The following is a 19,399-nucleotide window of genomic DNA, read 5'->3' on the forward strand; positions in this document are numbered from 1 at the left end:
CATTACATTCTTATAAAATAATTAAATTATATTTTCTCACACATCCCGTGAGTTTGTGACTAGTTTAGTATTAAAGCATCAACTCAAAATGACTACAAGAACTTGATTCTTTCAATTAACTGAATCCATGATTTGCATCAAACAAAAACAAGATCATCAACAAGAAGCCTTTTAGCACAACAAATTCACCAAAACTACGAAATTCTAAAATTCCTAATTGAAACACAACCCAAGGTTAAGAAGCTTAATACGTCTGAGACTTTTTCTCTTACCTTTCCTTCCATTTCCTTTCTCTCATTCTCTTTTCTTGGAGAGTAACTATCTCAAATCAGTCATGTTACCACTAATTTCTCTAAGAATCCATGTCCGCAAATTGTTCATTACATTCTCTCAGGCTTGACCAATTCTTGAACAACTAACAAGTTTTAATATAAACTCCATCTCTCCTTAATTAGCCCAAAGATAAAAGCAATCAAGTTTTAGAGTCAACCAAGACTAATGTGTATTGATTTAAATTGACATGAATGAAATCTTATAAGAGAATTAATTGAGTCCACAAAGTGAGTCTAAATTTGCTGGGTACATCTTTTCTAGAAAAGCCACTACTTGGTCATAATGGCTACCGTGAATTGCATTAGAAAATCATACAGAAATTAGCTTGTATCCCAACCAAATTATATTAGCTTTTGGAGATCTATAAATAGAGCAGTAGCAATAATGCACAACATCAATTCCAAAAAAAAAAAAAAAAAAGAGAGAGAGAGAGAAAAAAAGGGTGAACTTATTCTCATTAGAATTTTATCAAGCCCAAATTCTTCAGCCACGGTAGCATCTCTGCTAGTCCATCTTTCAAGCTTCTAGGGTTATAATCCAACTCTACTTTAGCCTTCTCACAGGAATATGCCCACTGATGTTTTAGAACATTCACTGTCTGCTCCAAAATTGAACGAAAAGTAGTAAGACTGTGTTGTAGACTATGAGATGAACTAAAAAAAAGTAAAGAGAATAACAGGAAGGAGGCCATTTACGCCAAATGACACATTCACTCAAATTAGAACAAGGTTATGGATGAGCTCATAGGTTGAAGTCTAATGAGATGTGTGATTTGCTTACCAATCAATAGAGAGAGATGTTATCAAAAAAAAAAAAAAATAGAGCGACAGATGTGCCTAAGGTAAAAAATTTCATTTGCAGTACCTACTTCAAGTGGTGTGAGGTATTGATGTAGTGCTGTAGTGCAGACATATAGTTGTTACCAGAGAAGACATACATCCTGGTCATAATTGTTCAATTTGAGCAATTCCTAAAAATCATTTGATTTTGGGATTTAAGATGTTAAAAACATTTATGTTTAGTTCAAAACATTTGGCATTTTCTTTCTATTTTCCATAATATAACATATTGATAATAATTTTCAAAAGGCTTAAATACCAATCTTTTTTTTTTTTTCAAAAGGTTTATTATAAACTGAGAACTTATACTTTGATATTTGGTGGATTTAAATATCAAGAAGAATTCTTTTAATTAATGGTCTACTAATGATTGATACACTATATAAGACTAAAAGGCAACTTCAAAAACCATGAAGCATACCGGGGGGCTGATCAGAGGAAGCTTTCCCGTAATTCGTGAGAACATAACTGAGGCCAAGCCATATGCATCAATCGCCCAAAACGGGATATTAAACATAGGCTTTTTTGTCTCGGTGATGATAGCAGCTATATCAAAAACATGCCTAAATGATGCATTTTCTCCTGTCAATAGATATCTTTCACCAGGTTGTCCTTTGTTCATTGCTGCAATATGCCCCTCTACTACGTCATCAACATGGCTAAAAGAAAATTTGTCGTTTCCAGACCCTATATAGCCAGGTAACCGCCAATTAAAGCGTTCAATAATCTGAAAGGAGAAACATAAAATCATCAAATGAGCTATAAATAAGAAATGTGCATCTTGTAGGTGAACATCCAATAGTACTCACTTGACGAAAACCCATATTAAAAGATAATTCCCATAAATCTGTAAGTAAAATTCTTCCCAACTTACACCAAAGACTGGAAACAAGTAAAAAGCATGCCATGGCATTTATGAGCATAGAAAAGGCTCAAAGTGTAGTTCCGACCAAAAGGGGGAGGTGGGACTAGGGCTTGGATAGAGACCTAACCTCTAGGCCTAGCATTTTAAGAATGAAGTGTTAGCACCTAGACTTAATCTCACGCACTTCCACCAGAGCCCTTGATAATCCAATACCTTTCAAAATTTGTACCATGCCATGGCATTTGAAGCAATGAAATATGTTGGTTTGTAAGCATTTTGTAGTCAAACTGGTAGTACCTTTCCCATTTTCCAAAATATATAACTCAGAAAGTCACAACTGCAATCATAGGTCAAGGGAAGAATTTGTAATAATATCTCTTTATGGAAACCACAATCATGGCCACAAAAATCTACTTCCTCTCATGAGTTATTGGACGACAACAACAATGTCCCACAACGAACTTCCACTGAATGGCTTAGATATAAAGTGCAACTAATTTCAAGTTTCAACATCATCAAAAGAAACTAGACAGAAGAAAAGGCGATAGTATTAATACCATTCTAGCAACAACATTTCCAGCAGTGACCTTGCCAGGCCCATAAATAACTCCGGGGTAAACCGCCACTATTGGAACCCCCTCTGATGCAGCTTGTATGGCAATCTTATCGGCATACACCTTCGATTTCTCATACTCTGTACAAAAATACTTCTCATGATGAACCTACCACATCACATCACAATTTTTGTTATTCTAAGAAGAAAATACAAGTAAAAGAACAAAACCAAAAGGCAATATATCTCCCTACTTGATTCTCATCAGCAACACATCCATCATCAGTTGGTCCAAGAGCGAAAAACGAAGAAGTGTATATAAGCTTTTCAATTGTCTCTGTCTCTCTCACTGCTTGTAACACATTCTTCAATCCTCCAACATTCACCTATTAGCAAAAACCAAAAAAAAAAAAAAAAACACTCTTTAACTATTCATAATCATATATATTATAGAATCCAATTATGGGTCTAATTTAATTTTCTTAATTAAAAAAATTAAAATAACTCTTTAGCTATTCATAATCGTATATATATATTATAGAATCCAATTCATGGGTCTAATTTAATTTTCTTAATTTTTGTGTATAAGTGACACATTCATAGTACTCAAAGCGACAACAACCTAGTACAAGTACAGTTTTGAATGTTTAGATATAAAAAAGAAGAATCTCGGAGAAATTGAAAATGAGCTTACGGAGAAGAACTTAGAAGGATCGGGAAGCCAGGGCTCGACGACGGCAGCCACGTGGAAGATGACGTGGCAGTCGGAGCAGGCAGAGAGGAGAGACCGGTAGTCGGTGACATCACCGTAGACTATTTCGATGGCGGCGTCAGTGGGCGGAGGGAGGGAGGAGAGGTCGCTGGTGCGTCGAACCAACACTCGGACAGGGTGGCCTTGTTGAAGCAGAGCGTGGCATAGCCTTCCACCTAAGTAACCGGTTGCTCCGGTCACCAATATCTTCTTCATTGTAATCACTTCGCAATGTTTTCTAGTCAACGGGAGGTGAGAACATTTCAATGGAAAAAAACAATAGTTCTATTGTTCCTTCGTGGATAGTACTACTGCTTTGAATAACAATATTAGAGCATCATCGTCGGTTAGCTATCTCATCGCCTCAAACTCCAATTTAAGTGTCCACTATCAATGACGCCAAAGGCAGATTTTTTTTCCTCTTTGCTACAGTGAACCGCTGTTGCAAGAAGGCATAAAAAAATATATATTATTTTATCACTTTTTTTTTTTTTTTTTTTTTGAGAATGCTATTATTTTATCACTTAATAGTTGGGTTTTGTGGCAAAGTGAGAAAGAAATTAATTTTAAAATAAAAATGAATAGTATTTAACTGACGGAATAAATTAATAAGAGAATTGATGTAAGTTAGTGTTGTGAAATTGTGTATTACAACATTCTCATCAAATGTGGGATAAATGCTAAAAGTTATTTTTAGCAACAAAATCACTAAAAAATCCCCTACATCAATGGTGCTAAAATTTAAATTTTGTAGCACCTTGCTACACTAACACCCTATTGTAGCAAGTTGTTACTCATTTTTTATTATTTTTTATTCCCCTTCTCTCTCTCTCCCCTCAGATCTCACTCCCTACTCTCTCTCTCTCTCTCTCAAAGAGAATAAAAAATGAAAAATAAATAATATTTTAGTGAAGTACTAAAAAAAATAAAAGTTTTGATGTTAAGTGTATTATAAAGTGATGTGTTAAATGTTATAAAGTTGGTTTTTTGGTGCTAAATGCTAAAATTTTTAAAACTCTTTATAAGAATGCTCTTAAAATAAATAAAATAGTCTTTTGAGATATTAAATGCTAAAAATCTTAGCTCTACCGATGTGGATGCTCTTACTACTGTTTTAAATAAATGTGTATTACTATACTCCCTTTTCTCACCTATATGGTAAATTCTGCAATGAATTTAATTAGTGGAACATGATTCATCATGAATGTGAGAAGATGGAGTATCATACTCCTAAATTAGACTAGAGAAAAAATATTATTGAAAAAGTAAGTGGAAAGTGTCTTTCCTATCAAGGGTGAAATTAAGTAGAATTTTACACATTCTCCCTAAATTGTTTTTATTTTTATTTTTCATGTTATATAATTTGATAGTAATAGTAGGAGAAAATGAATTAGAATTGTGGATGTCTCTACTAGAAATACTAAAACTTAAAAGGTGTCAATTATTTTTTGCATAATTTATTGTAATGAGTTGGTTCACTTGATATTTAAAACATTTGTAAACATCAGGAAATTATTTTTAACTCTTTTTTAAGATAGTATCTTTTTTTAAGGTAGTATCTTATGTATTAGCTATACATAGCATCTCTCTCACACTATATAGAAACAAACATGTTGTCAAATAATTATCATATATCCACATCTCAGTAGATCTAGTGGACAAAGCACTAGACTCAACCTTTGCCCTTCAGAGAAGTGTCGCATGCAGTGATACATTTATAAGATATGTTTATATTCAAAATTTCTCTTTATATAACCCAATAAGATTCATTGTATTCTAGGGATAAATTTGCAATAACTTATTAGAGATATTTGTACAGGACCAAATATTACCTAAGGAAAAAACAAAGAGGTATCTCATGTGACCTCACTCACAACATGTGGGACCTACATGCAAGATCCATGCATGGTGTGAGAAAAATGTCTAATAAGACCATCTCATAAGATAATATTTTAAATACAACATTCATTCATGCCTTTAAACTCTAAACCATTAATTCATGAAGCCATTAAAGATCTCTTTGTTTATTCATTATACTTTTAATTGTTTCTTTCATCACTTACCCTTTATCCCCCCAACAAACTCCTAGTAATATGTTGTAACTTGTGGGTCTCATTTGATTCAATTGGAAAAGTTTTTATTGTTCCCGAATAAGATAGTCGGGTTTGAATTCCAACTCTATCAAAAATTAATTAGTGTCTTAATATGATGGTAAAGAGCAATTATAATAGAGCAAACCCTATTGGTTCAAATTTTATGATATAACTTAGATACAATTCTTTAGGCAATTTACCTCAAATTTCCTATTAAATTTAATTATATGGTTATATTGACCAACATAATTATAGGACGGATTTAATTATTCTTACAAAAAATGGATAATTTAATCACATCATTTAATTTAAGTGAGACTTTGAGAGCAATGTCTAGAAAACTATACGGAAATAGCCAAGTCATGAATTTAAGAAACTTACACTAATATTAATATTATTTATAAATTAAAAAAAAAAAAAAAAGTAAAGTAGATCTATACTCTAGGATTCCCACTTGTAAAAATATAAAAGTAATAAAATAATTGATAATTTAGCCGCAACGCCAACTGCCACCACCAGCATTTAAAAATGATTTTCTTTTGTATCACAACTAGCATGCCAATTAAAAAAAAAATGACCCATCATGTTCAAGATACAATTTTTTTAGGAGTACAATATTATATGATGATACTGATATAAAATTGGAGAGGACAATTTTGCGTACTTGTGTATTGCTGGTTCCCTGGCTTCTTATTAGTGCTTACTTAAACAATTGACTTGGCACATCGACCACTGAGTGTTTGTTTGGCTAGGACTATTTACATGTCAATTGATGTTGACAGAACCGATCAAAATTGCATGTGCTGATCGGTTCTGGCATTGCCGGATAGTTCTACTTCTAGCAACTAGTTTTGTGGAAAACCGCTGTCGAGCTGTCAATAACTTATTTGTTTAAGAGTGAGATGAAAAGTGTGACTTAAAAAAAATAAAAATAAAAAAACTAGATCAAATACATATTTCATATACATTAATTCTAACTGTGTTGATATACATCGGAACTTCTTCGGTAGAAAAATTTTTGTATGTCATCTACGTCCGAAAGCTGAGGAATATGACTTGCAGTTGAGTTGAATTACAGTTACAATGATACATCAAACGCCTAGTATTTTGTAAAGCTTTCTCCAGTAAATTATCTACATTGTTGTTAAAAAGAGGCCATCAGCTCAAAATTATGCAAAATTCTTATTGCCTACAAAAACAGCACATCGTTCACTTCACATGTCATGGACAGACTGCTTTGGACCAAATATTAATCCAACAATTTTTTCATAGACATGCACCAGGAAGGCAAGAACTAGTGCATGAGAGATTATAGTCTAGAGCGGCGTATGCATTTGATGGGATTAAATGGAGTATGCCTCTTTGTGGAAGTAAACAGGCGTCCATTTGAAGAACTTGATTTGATATCCCAATCTTCCACATTCTTGGGTACACACACATCAAAAAGGATTTGACCAAGAACACCATGAGCATTAATGCTGGGTAGACTTTGAAGGTGGATCAAACCTTCCTTATGATCATCTTGCACCGACCCAACGCCTCTCCCATCATAGTACTCCATCGAACTGGGCAAGTGATGGTCACTTGGTCCTAAAGCAAGCCCCTGAAAACTACTTGAGTTTGTTGTTGCTTTCCTCAAGTCCTCAATTGGCTCAAGGATCTCGTCACGTGTTCCCTCTATGCCCATCCTTTCCCCTTCAGGTTGACGAATTCTTTGAGAATAAACTTTAGCTGCCTTACCGAGGAGCTCAGTCACAGCAGCCTTATAGTCAATCGGATAATGCCGATAATGACCTGTGGCAAGATAGAGTCACACAATAATCTTTTGAAAATATCATGGCATGGTGTAGAGGAGTAAATGGAAACAAAATTAAGATCGATCAAACAATGTCATTTTGAATGTACAATATTGACTTATGATAGGCTTTTTTTTTTCTTTTTCAAACATTAACTAATGTAGTGGGCTATTGACCAGAGCAGAGGTATGCGTTAAGGGGTGGTAATCTGTGTATTTGGCATTTCTTTACCAAAATTGAAAACAATTGTAGCAATTTTGATTGTGTATCTGAGTGCAGTCAGTATGCAACTAGGATAGTTTCTATATTGTTAATTAATACACTTAATAAGGTTAATAGAGTGATGCCATAGCTGCTATGAATTTTACTACACAAATACAACAAACTGATGTGTTAACTTTCAAACATAAAACAAAAAAGTAATTCAAAGTTTTATTTATTATGTTGTTGATGTAGCACTAATCGCATTCATGTCACGTTAGTTTGTAAAACTTTTATAGTTTAATTGGTAGTAGTTTTAGCATTTTCCATGGTTGATATTAACATAGAGTCAGTAAGTTTAGAAGCAGACCTACGTGAGGAGAGTCATTCCATTTCACTAGCTTAATGTCACCCCCAAGATCTTGTAGTCGTTGAGCAAAATTGCAGATAGTTTCATAGTTAGCAAGATCATCATTTTCAGAGCACAAAATGAGATATGGGGCCCGCATGTTCTGCAGAAAACAAAGTTGTATAAATGCAGAAGAAAAGGAAGTGAATACTTTGAATGGTACTAAGTCCTCATATATACTTACAACAGAGGAGTACAGAGTCTGCCAATACTCAGCGCGCTGTGATTCAAGTCGGCTGAGGAAGAAGGCATCAAGACTAGAAGCAAGGCTGTGGACTATCCATGATGCTATTCTTGGTGGATGGGACATTTTGAGAATAGTTGGGTGAAGAAGAAATCTCGTACCCACATCGCTGGTAAAGTCTGCTGGACTGGAATCATAGATATGGCCAGATATACAGTCTCTAACCAGTTGGAAGTCATCCTTCATGAGAAAAAAATAATAGTAACAATAGTTAAATTTGGATGCCGAAGTTCTTAAACTATATGAGCTTTGCAAATATGAGAGAAAACTTCTTTTGCCCCCACCACACAGAGACTGCTGGAAATTAAACATAATGAGTTTCACCTTGGAATGTATTTTATTGCTTTTATGCAATAAAATTGAATTAATATATAACACTATCTGCTTAATTGCAAAAGGGAAGTGGGAGGAGGGAGAAAAAAAGAAGAGCATACCAGATTTTCCAGTCCTTCACACTTTCCTTCAATTATCTGCTAAAGAAGGAAAATCTATTTCAATATCTATCACCGAAAGAAAAAGCTTTCTGATAGCTGCGGTGGTACCGTGTAAAGGGAAACCCTTAAAATTCACATACTCAGGTCACTTGAAACTTTAGAAGAAATTACCTGAAGGACCTTGTACATGCAAGCTTTAGGACCACCCGAAAAAGAAGCAAGGACTACGGGGCATGGCCTAATTTTTAGCTCCTACATATCAAAATAAAAACAAGGCAATTATTAGCTAACCCTTTCAAAAACTTGAGCATGAGTATTATAGTTTTACTTGTGGAAGAGGAATATGTAAAGTGCTATAGTACTTTTAAGGAAGGGAAAAACTTAGGTATAGTTCCTTAGGTTCCCCAATTAAATTTAACCACATGGTTGCTTTGACAAATGTAGTGTAAACAATGTTATCGTTCCCAAGTACAATTAAATTTAACCATGTGACTTATCGATCAATGCAACCACATTTTTTAATTTAATTGAGGAACCTCAGGTACAGCACCAAAGGAACTATACCTAAATATTACTCTTTAAGTAAATCATTTGAAGCCAGAGGAAGACATATGGATGCAAAAGGTAAACAGATACTGCAACTCTTTTCTTTCTATTTTTAATTACGAATGCCCCACCCAAATCAATGGCAATTCAAATCAAGCAGGATTTCCAAAGCATCAAAATTCCATAAACATTTCAATAGGAATAGGTTAAAGGAGTAACTGAATAAAAGCTTTTCACCTATGGTAGTTGCAACTATTATTAGCAGTTAGCACTGACCTGAACAAGTTCATTGACAATGTCAGCTGCCAGAGTTGCGGCTTTCTCAGGGAAAAACCTGGGCGGATTAAAAATAAAGTCCAAATCAACATATGTGCACAAAAAAGAGGAGTTATACGGTGCAACTTTTATTCTGATAGCAGTAATTGAATAAGACCCAGTATTCATTCTAAAAATACCAATATTATTACAATCCTGAAAAACAGCCCATTAATTTGTGAATTGTGTTATCTGCCAAAAAATACAGTGATTTTGAAACAGTTGAAGATTGATTGTTCAAAGGCACATTAATAAACTACCATTAACAAAATCATGGACCTAGCAACAAAATTATCCTAAAAATACAAAAACAAACATACATTTGATAGAACAAATTTGAAGCCAATAAAGTAGTAGCACATAAACTACCATAAAACTAAAGATGCCATTATTAGCAACAACAAAAAAAACTAAAGATGCCAAATTTCACTTTATTGGCGCACACAATTCGCAAATCTAAACCAAACCCAGATGGCCAATTTTGTTTAGCTATGATTTCATATATCTCAACCTCGCAAACTCAGTAAAAAAAAAAAAAAAACCCAATAGAATCAAGAAAAGCTAAACACAAATGAAAGACAACAACTTTAAGAAAATAAACAAACCCAATTCAGAAAAATTAAGAACAAAATTGGAACTCACGAATTGAGAAACTCAGGGTGACAGACGAGTGAATTCCAACCCAAACACGAGTAGAGCTGCACGTAGTTCTTCAAGTGCCTCTCCTGGCTAGACAACCAACTAAACACCACCACTATCCCTTCTATTTTCCCACCCCTTTCCCTTCTTCCCCAATAATATTTACCCCCAAATCCCCACATTTTCCCTTTTCCCAAGAATTCAAATTCCCGGAAAAATATATATATAAATATATATATTTTCCACCAATACTTGGAAATCCTTAAACTTTAAATTATCGTAGCAAATCGAGAGAAACACGGTTGGTGGTTGAGCTTAGAGAGAGAGATGATATCATATATGAGCTTCTGTCTTTTTGTTTTTTCTAATTTTGGAGCTGTTTATATTCTTATATCAAAGAAACAAAAATACAAATGTAAGGATAAGAGAGAGAAAGTACAATGATTTTGATTCTCTGCAGTCATGAATCCTATGATTTCTGTGTTAAACAAATAATAGTTTGCCACGTAGTTTATGAGATGCACTTACTGTTTGTGCCCACATTACAAAAGTAACCTGGATTATGTGGTGGCAACATATCATTGGCTGTTAAATCGTATCCAATGCGGCGAATCGATTCGTTTGGACGGCATGAATAGAAAGTCAAACGCTGTTAAAATTACCGTTGTGTGTGTAAATTAAAAGGAATAAAAGGATAAATAAATAAAAATGGAGTAATACGTAAAATTTCGTAATTTTTGCCGCAAATACCTTGCAATTTGCCGCGTAGACTACCGTGACACAAATTGTGATATTTTATGTAGTTTTAAAATTTTTTATAAAAAATTTTAATAATACATTAAAAAAATCACAATTTTTGTCGTAACTCAAATGGTAGAGGTTAAATGGTGAGTCCATGACTTTACCGTTCACAACTTATCACACTATAAGTTATGAATAGTAAAAAAAAAAAATGATAAGTCTATGCAAAAGTAACATGTAACCGGTCATACCCTATCAAGTAGAATAATTATAAAAAAAAAAAATTTTAACTTTTTATATAGTACTAAAATTAATAAATAATAATGAATCCATATAAAAATAACAGTCAACTAATCACATCTTATCACGTAAGATAGTTACGATAAAAATGATAACTTTTTCGCGTTAATAGAATTAGTGAAGATAAATGAAATACTAGATTTGTAGGCAAATTACAAATTGAGGGTCTATATCGTTGTCGTTTATATCTATTTGAGGTTCATCCAATGGTGACACAGCGTGGCAAGTCAGTTCCGATAATTGACGTAACGCAACAAAACTGAATTTGTCGAGCCTTTCAAGATAAGATGAGAATGGGTCTTTGCAATCTTCTTAAGACTTCTAACCAGAAATATTAGACTTTACTTAATTTGCATTATTAAAGCCGAAGATATATCTTTCAAAAACCAAAACTAGAAGAAGATGTGTCACACGGTTACGAGATTTTCATACTACTGTAAGAAAGATGAGGGAACGTGTAAACAAACAAATGTAGTGACTAGTCATAGAGATGTCGTGATACAACTTTCAATGTCCAATGTAAACATTACACGTATATGAATGTTATTTGAGTATATGTATGTCATTCGATATCATTTTATTGGTACATGGGCTTCAGTCAACTTAACTAATATATCAATTTTTTATTGTCAAATAAGAAATTTGTAGTTCAAACTCCACCTACACTATAAACCAATTATAGTGACTAGTCATAGAGATGTTGTGATACAAGTACAATGTCCAATGTAAACATTACAGGTATATGAATGTTATTGGAATATATGTATGTCATTAGATATCATTTTATTGGTACGTGGATTTCAGTCAACTTAACTAATATATCAGTCTTTTAATGTCAAATAAAAAATTTGTAATTCGAACTCCGCCTACACTATAAACCGATTAGTACTTTAACCTAATAATAAAAAGTACTTATTATGAAGTAAACATTATAAATTATAATTTTATTGTATCAATAATTTAAAAAAAAAGTATTATTAATATTTTAATAAAGTGTGTGCTATATAATATATATTCAACTTATATACTATGGTTCTATTCACCTTAAGTGATTATCATTTCATATAACCAAGTCCTTGTCCCATTTTTTTTATATATAATGGTTCTATTCACCTTACATGATTATCTTTTCATATAACCAAGTTTTGGTCCCATTTTTTAAACTCGACTATAGATTCTCAATTGATTAGATATGCTCAATCATATTAATAATTAGTTTCTTCTCATAAAAAAAAATTAACAATTAGTTTTTTACTTTGATTTTTATCTCCATTTGGAATTGTTTTAGTATTTTAATAAAATAATAATATTAATTGAAAAGGTACGATGTCTTGATAAACCATAAAATAATTAAAATAATTATTTTTGTATTGTATGTGTTAATGTTACTCTATTATTTTAGGATCTTTGACTTAATTCACAGCTCATGTTATTTTTATTATTAAAGTGATGGATAAACACTTGACAAAGTATTTATAAAACTAAAGATGTTTGGAGAAAAACGAGTAATTTATATAGGATTTTTAGGATTAAACCAAACATAAGAATCCCACACTCTCAATAATTTAATCATATTCCTAATCAAATCAAAATGACATACTTACATCCCAATTGTCCAAATTCCCAGGTACCACATTTCTAAGAACATATTAGATTCTTAAATGCTATGTTATAGTGGATTTTTTTTTTTTTTTTTTAAGGTTCATTTAAATGGCCAACAATCAATAAACAAATAAAAACCAACAAATTGGTTCTTTTTTTAAATTTTGTTTTAAATAAACAAAGAACTGTTTTTTGAGCATAAGAACAAAAATCTATTGATTTCTGCATTAAAATGCGTTTGGAAAAACATTATCCAAGAGGAAATTTTCTTTTGGTCTGAGAGAAGGCAATTCAATCTTTAATTATTTTTTTTCCAAGACGATTATATAAACACAAATAGGACATGAAAAAGTTATTGATTAATCTCCATTAATAGTTTTTCAAGTGCCTCAGTCGTGAGAGGGATGTACAAGCAATCCTGGCCGTCCGAATGCCTTCTGGTCTTGACCAATTCATGATCTTTAAATTCTGTCAAATGGGAATTCAATGTAAGCTGGCTGCTGACCAGGAAACGCTCTCTACAGACTGTGTACAAATTGTTAATTGGCATCCCTGAAAAAGAAAGAAAAAAAAAAAAGGCTAAATATATAAAAACTAAAATTCACAACAAAATTACTTAAAAGTACAGAGAGCTTCTTGCCTTCTTCATCAGGATGAGACAGCTGATATTCTGCAAGAACTCTGAAAACGCTTTGGGCATTGGGTGTCAAACTCTGCAAAACTATTGCAGCAGTTTTGGCACTTTGAGCGGTACTGCCATGTGCAAGAATCAAAGGAAAGAACATTCCTTCAACCTTGTATGGAGCAAAGGTCGGAACATGATACCAACACCAGTTGAACTGTGTGTGAACCATCTTCTTGTCCCACACTGTCAACCAAATTAGGATATGGTAATTAAGCTCAAAGAGCCCACACACAAAAAAAAAAAAACAAAAAACAAAAAACAAAAACAAAAAACAAAAACAAAAACAAAAAAAAAACAAACAAACAAACAAACAGTAATATTCAGAATATTCTCTCTCTGAAATGCTTCAAATTGGCATATTCTTTTCATGCAGACAGTTTGTTACAATGAAGATACAAACACACAAATATACACTACCAAAGAGTCAACATGGAAATATTTTGTTCTCCACTTGCAGTTGCAGGGAAGGATGACAAATTGGCCAATACCTTTTTGTGGGTTATCAGGAGAAAAGTCAGATCCCAAACTAGCCTAAATGAACGATCAATCCCTTCATTTAGACCTTTCATCTTTCAATGAAGAAATTCAAAACTTCGAAGAATAAGAGAATCGAATGCATATCAAATCCTTCACACCCAACATCAAAAGTCTCACTTGCAAAAGACATATTTACCTAAAATAATTGAACAATTTAACTTCAACCACACTAATAGAATTAACAGCAAAAATTTGATTGAGATAGTAGAACAATGCAAAAGCACAATGAAGAAAAAAATGTCCTGTGGTATGAAATCATAATAATATTGCTAGTAATTAGACAAGAAATTAACGTGCACACTGCTAAGTGCTAACTTAATCTCTATGAAATAATTATTATAATAACAAATATACTTACAAAGAGGTGCATTCACATGGTCAATTGAAGCAACAATACGGATGCAAGAACAAGAAGCTATTTGTGCAAGATACTGTTGAGTTTCAGAGTCTCTTAATGCAGGTCCATCAATGTTGTGAATAACAACACATATGAAACAATCTTTATCCTCTGCTTCTGATCCATTCAAAAATGCAAGAAGATCATCCATGGACCGAGAATTAAATGGCTGTTGAGCTTTAGGCAGGTTCCCTGAAGAAGTCGCTCGTTTGCTTTTCAATTGATCCCATAGAACTTCAGCTAAGGCTATCACAACCTACATTTTAAACAGCAGAGATCAGTAATGGAGCATGGGGAGAACAAAAGGTCAATAAACAGTACATAGCCTCCTTATTTTTTTATAGTGTATATCGTGTTCCATTTGCAATTTGGTAGTGGAAACAATTTTTTTGTTAAATCTATGTCTGCTAATAGATTTTTTTTTTTTTTTTGGTGAAGGGCTAATAGATTTTTTGATTGGTAAGTTATACATGCACTCAGTGGGTCATGAACCCACGACCTCACCTTCCATCCATAATAACGGGAGGAAGAAATACCAATTGAGTTATAGCTCATTGGTTTATGTCTAAAAATAGATACATCAATATAAATAGCAAGCAGTGAAGTAAGCACTTATCACCTTCAAATTGTGCTTGCGCAAATGATACCTGTTTAATATTAATTGCTTGAAGATAGCCATTGATTACAACTACAGAATAGTCAGTCAACGCTGTTGAAGCAAAATCTTCAATCAAAGCTTTCTTAGATCCAAATCCATACATCAGAAGGCCAAAACCACATCTGCTAAATTGAAAAGAACAGATAAAACACATGAAGAGATTTCCAATAACATACAATATTAGTTACATAACTTTCCAAGCATGACAATAAAAAAAGAAAAAAAAGAAAACAAGTACACCAACAATAATACATGGTTAACCTATTAATCAATTCCTCAAAGTCATCTAAGCAATGTGCAGTTATGCATGAACTAAGTCTCTGCTAGGTGCAAAATTTTAAAAAGTATAAGTTGGGTTTGTGATGGCAAGTGCCTTCCACCAAAAGCACAAGCACAAGCACAAGGTTGTGGGTTTGAGTCCGAGAATCAGCCTCTCCAATAAATTGGGGGTAAAACTGTCTACCATAACCTCTTCTAGACCTTGCAAAAGTGGGAGCCTTGTGCGCTAGGTACAACCTTAAGTTGCGTTTGCTAAGTATAGATGAAGTATCACCTAGAATTATCAATAGAGTACCTATCTTTAAGGGCAACGTAAAATAACATAAAAATAAAGAAGCAATGTCTCAAACTGAAACTAATCCTCGTGCCAAAGAACCTTTGGAAAAATCCCTGTACCATATAAAGGAGCAGTAAGGATGCTTATCCTCACATATAACCATAAATGCTTGGCAGAAGCTTCTCTACTGGTATGCTATTCTTCCCAAAGATAGTCCATTACTTTGGTACCACTGCCAACTTAGTTCAAGCGTTTCTGTTTCCCAGTAGCTTCCATGGTTTTTCGGGAAAACACTTTACCTTCTTTACCCTTCCAGATAATATTTGGTTAATGAGTTAAAAGTTTCCCTCTGTAGTTTTGCTCAGAATGGGCAGGTAAATTCCTTCCCTTAGAATTGTACTTGAGAGTTTCCTACCTCATACAACTCAGTGGTCAACTCTTTTGGTGTTCCATTTTTTAATACCATTTCTAATTGAATGAGATTTCTCATCTTCCCATGTTGAGCTGGCCAATCAGGGCTAAGCTCCAATAAAAGGCTTATGCCTCAACCTATTGGTAGCCCATCCAATGCTAGAATTCAGATTGATTCTCACCCCTCACCCTAAGAGCTGGACACCCGCCACCTTGCTTGGGCTTTGGAAACCCATTTGAAGTAGAATTCCCATTCCAAGCCGTCTTGTTTGCTATATAAGTGAGTCCTAGCCTGGGGCATTGATTTTGTTCCCCATAAGATCAATATCACAACCTAAGAGTATTATCCGATAATTAAAGATATAAATAGATATATACTTCACAACAATATTTTAAGAAAGAGTATTATCATATATCAGCAGTTGTCCGGTCCTACCAAACAGTAAATATCCAACACCAAGCAAGAGAAGGGCAGCAAATGAGCTATAAAGTCATGCATTTCTCCTGAAAGTGAGGACAATGCCCCTGTTATCCTCAATTCTCATAGGTGCCGGGTTTACTAGGGTAAGGTGACTATGAAATCGTAGTTAACAGGTTTCCCTCCTGTACCATCTTGCTTTCCTGAGTAACTATTCAAAGATGAAACCCCTCAATTTTCTTCTTAAAGTAGATTTCGTTTTGGGTTGGACCAAGATTATTCCCTAGGTTGCAAATCTACAAATACATGAATCTTCTTGATTCTCAAGTTGAGGTTGCTTCTTTGATACCCCTGCTGTAACATTATAAACATTATTGTTACTCTTGCTACTGTCAAGATAAATATGACTCCTTCCCTTGTTCCTGCCAATGCATATGGGATATTTTAAGTGAACATCCTTTTTAGTAGTGGGGGATACTTCTAGGAAGAAATTTATCGAAGAGTTGGCACTAAAAGCTAGCCAAAACCGAAGTTAATCAGAAGCTTGGTCTAAAATTCCTGAGAAATTAGCTTTTTTCCACAGCTAGTTCTAATCCAATAAGCAGGGCTTCATTGTCAGTTCCACTGTTCATGCAGGGGGAAAAAAGGCTGATATAAATGGTGAGAAACTAGACCAATAGGAGAGATAAAAATAACACTTGCTACTGCACCACCTTGTGCCAAGCCCATCAAATTCTTTTCAGTCTAGTATTGTTCCATTACTCTGGCTGCTGCTACTATTCTTTTTTCAGCAGCAAGACATCACCATCTGATATCATGCCATGCCAGGATAATTATAATCATTTTCAGCATAAATTTTGTTCTGTGCTGATTATTTTCATCCTTTATCTTATCTATTGATTCTATTTTGATTTACTCAATTGTGCTGACCAGTACGCATCTTCCAGCCTACGGTGTTCATCCTATGTAATTATTTCTCCAAATTCTTTCACACCATCTCCGTTCCATCACCATAAACACCATACAAGCCCCTCTAATATCAATTAACTAAATGTGCACAATTGGCTCCCTAACATAGGTATCAATCATTTACACAGTTCACGCTATGCAAACTAAAAACCACAAAATTACACACCCATCACAGATTAACAAAAATAAATACCATCCCAATACCAAATCTAGGTATCCATATGAATGAAACAATCTAGGTACTCATACACACACAAATAATTGTAACAATGCTTACCCTAAATTTGTCACAATTGAAGTGATTTCAGCTCAATATCACTCTCAACAAAACAAAACAAAACACTACACACCAAACTATTTCAAACACCACAACTAAACAAACACACCTCTATTCCATCATATATATATAAAGAACAACTCCTCCATTTCTTGATTAAATAAAGCAGAGCACACACCTTAGCTCGAAAACCCATATCGAGTACAAACTCTTGTAGCTGTTCATCAAAGCCACGACCTCTTTCTCGTGCTTTGGCTCAATATTAGACGCCGCTGCCCTCAGTTCCTAAACATAAATTTCACAAAAATAAACTAAATTGAAAATTTTTGATCTCTTTGTGAAGATTAAGAACCCTAGATTTTAAGAGCGAGTACCTGTTCGTCAACGAGGTTAATTTCAGAGAGCTTGCGAGCGGATTTCTTTCCCGAGCTTCCCAATTCTTTCGCGAGGAAATAGTTTCTCGAGAATCCGAATTCCTCCTCTTCCTCCATATCTTCAATGTCATTGTTGGTCTCCATTGTTAACGATTTCTCAAGCTGATTGATATGCCAGAAATGGCGGGGAAGTCGTAATGAGTGAAGTGAAGAAAATTTGGCTCTTTTTGTTTGTGCCCTAGAAGCGAATTTTCCCGCGTTTTTTTTCCTCACATTCGGGTCGAGAAGTTGAACTGACATACGGGCCGGGTTGAATAAGGCCCATTGGGCTCTTTCTCATTTTAACTTGTAAGTTGTACGGCAATTACACTCAATACGACCGCAGGGTTTGCCGTTTGAGGATTCTCGTTAAATCTAATAATAAATTTTATTTTATTTTGATACATTTTTTTTTTTTCAAATTTAAATCACATGCACCCATGACTATATAGTAAAATTATATTTTCCTTCTCAAAATTAATATGAAAATAATCTCTTTATTACATAAGTTCTTAGAAATTCAAATCCTTCCACCTTAGTTATCGAATATAAAAGTAATAATAATTCTAACCTTCAGATTTTTTTTTTTTTTTTTTTTTTTTGAGAATGAAGACTACTAGTTTATTAAAAAATCAGTCGGGATCAGCAAATAGTACATCATAGAGGTGTGGTGGAATATCCTCCACCCACACCAACAAACCTCTAACATGTCTAGCATGTTTAGCTAGGTTGTGTGCTACTCTATTACCAATTCTACGAATATGGGTGAAGGCTATACATTTACTGGTAACTAGAGTGGATTTCGTAGATTCAAGAAGATGGCCATAAGTTGTTAGGGAGGCTTTTGTGCTTCGGAGAGTGTTGATTACTGCTTCCGAATCTCCTTCAAGCATAAACTCGTTAATACCAAGTTCCTGTGTGAAGGTTATCGCTCTTGTAGCAGCCATGGCTTCCACTATGACTGGTGAAAAAGGTAAGGGAGCTTGTTCAAATAGTGAAGCAATGGCATTTCCTTGACAGTCGTGGACCACAACACCTAGACCAGCCTTGCCCAACTCTGGAAAAACAGCACCATCGAAGTTCAGTTTGACACAATTTGCTGGAGGAGGGCGCCATTGAGCACGATGCTAAGGTCTCACAACTGCTGTGTGATTGATGAGGGATTGTTGGCTCTATTTGAATGTTGCAAGGGTCTGTGTAGCTTGTTGAAGGACCTAGGCTTTGGAGAAGACGTTTGAGCTTACTCGAAGTTGATTTCGTTGGTGCCATATTGTTCACATCACCATAGCTAGGAGGTTCACGTTCGTCCTTTTCTCGTGAGTCAAGTTGATTAGGTTCGTGAGGTTTGAAGCACCAAGTTGACTTCGATCTTCAAAGCCTGGAGTGCTTTCCCAGATTTCGTCCAACGTGGAATAAT

At 34.2% G+C, this 19,399-nt stretch overlaps 3 protein-coding genes across 4 annotated transcripts; all 3 read right to left on the reverse strand.

Annotated features, from left to right (window-relative positions):
• Positions 1-563: 563 nt before the first annotated feature.
• On the reverse strand, positions 564-3,782 carry LOC115974197 (putative dihydroflavonol 4-reductase). Its single transcript, XM_031094443.1, has 5 exons — positions 3,285-3,782; positions 2,845-2,976; positions 2,595-2,759; positions 1,594-1,899; positions 564-931 (listed from the first exon to the last, which is right to left on the reverse strand). The coding sequence occupies exons 1-5, from the start codon at positions 3,555-3,557 to the stop codon at positions 791-793; spliced, it is 1,017 nt and encodes a 338-aa protein (XP_030950303.1). The 5' UTR covers positions 3,558-3,782; the 3' UTR covers positions 564-790.
• Positions 3,783-6,539: 2,757 nt separating this feature from the next.
• Positions 6,540-10,388, reverse strand: LOC115974198. 2 transcript variants are annotated; one of them, XM_031094445.1, is made up of 7 exons: positions 10,022-10,388; positions 9,341-9,398; positions 8,690-8,770; positions 8,519-8,554; positions 8,025-8,264; positions 7,802-7,943; positions 6,540-7,228 (listed from the first exon to the last, which is right to left on the reverse strand). In XM_031094445.1, exons 1-7 carry the CDS (start codon positions 10,198-10,200, stop codon positions 6,744-6,746), a joined length of 1,221 nt encoding a protein of 406 aa, XP_030950305.1. In that variant the 5' UTR covers positions 10,201-10,388; the 3' UTR covers positions 6,540-6,743. The 2 variants fall into 2 exon arrangements, with proteins under 2 accessions (XP_030950305.1, XP_030950304.1); XM_031094444.1 differs by having other exon boundaries at positions 8,519-8,557.
• Positions 10,389-12,861: 2,473 nt separating this feature from the next.
• Positions 12,862-18,191, reverse strand: LOC115974199 (origin of replication complex subunit 2). Its single transcript, XM_031094446.1, has 6 exons — positions 17,944-18,191; positions 17,748-17,854; positions 14,928-15,060; positions 14,242-14,536; positions 13,302-13,529; positions 12,862-13,213 (listed from the first exon to the last, which is right to left on the reverse strand). Exons 1-6 carry the CDS (start codon positions 18,085-18,087, stop codon positions 13,014-13,016), a joined length of 1,107 nt encoding a protein of 368 aa, XP_030950306.1. The 5' UTR covers positions 18,088-18,191; the 3' UTR covers positions 12,862-13,013.
• Between the last annotated feature and the right edge of the window lie 1,208 nt (positions 18,192-19,399).

Source organism: Quercus lobata, chromosome 2 (genome assembly GCF_001633185.2).
Source record: "Quercus lobata isolate SW786 chromosome 2, ValleyOak3.0 Primary Assembly, whole genome shotgun sequence".
Classification (NCBI taxonomy): Eukaryota; Viridiplantae; Streptophyta; class Magnoliopsida; order Fagales; family Fagaceae; genus Quercus; species Quercus lobata.

Excerpts from the sequence above, each read along its gene's own strand:
- LOC115974199 (XM_031094446.1), bottom strand. The coding sequence starts at position 18,087 with ATGGAGACCAACAATGACATTGAAGATATGGAGGAAGAGGAGGAATTC. Across the intron at positions 14,537-14,927 it reads AAGCAATTAATATTAAACAG|GTTGTGATAGCCTTAGCTGA; the intron begins GTATCATTTGCG and ends TTTAAAATGTAG. Across the intron at positions 13,530-14,241 it reads CCATGTGAATGCACCTCTTT|TGTGGGACAAGAAGATGGTT; the intron begins GTAAGTATATTT and ends TTTGGTTGACAG.
- LOC115974197 (XM_031094443.1), bottom strand. The coding sequence starts at position 3,557 with ATGAAGAAGATATTGGTGACCGGAGCAACCGGTTACTTAGGTGGAAGG. Across the intron at positions 2,760-2,844 it reads GTGTTGCTGATGAGAATCAA|GTTCATCATGAGAAGTATTT; the intron begins GTAGGGAGATAT and ends GTGATGTGGTAG. Across the intron at positions 1,900-2,594 it reads GAAATGTTGTTGCTAGAATG|ATTATTGAACGCTTTAATTG; the intron begins GTATTAATACTA and ends TTCTCCTTTCAG.
- LOC115974198 (XM_031094444.1), bottom strand. The coding sequence starts at position 10,200 with ATGTGGGGATTTGGGGGTAAATATTATTGGGGAAGAAGGGAAAGGGGT. Across the intron at positions 9,399-10,021 it reads CACCCTGAGTTTCTCAATTC|GTTTTTCCCTGAGAAAGCCG; the intron begins GTGAGTTCCAAT and ends TAATCCGCCCAG. Across the intron at positions 8,771-9,340 it reads TTGTCAATGAACTTGTTCAG|GAGCTAAAAATTAGGCCATG; the intron begins GTCAGTGCTAAC and ends TTTGATATGTAG.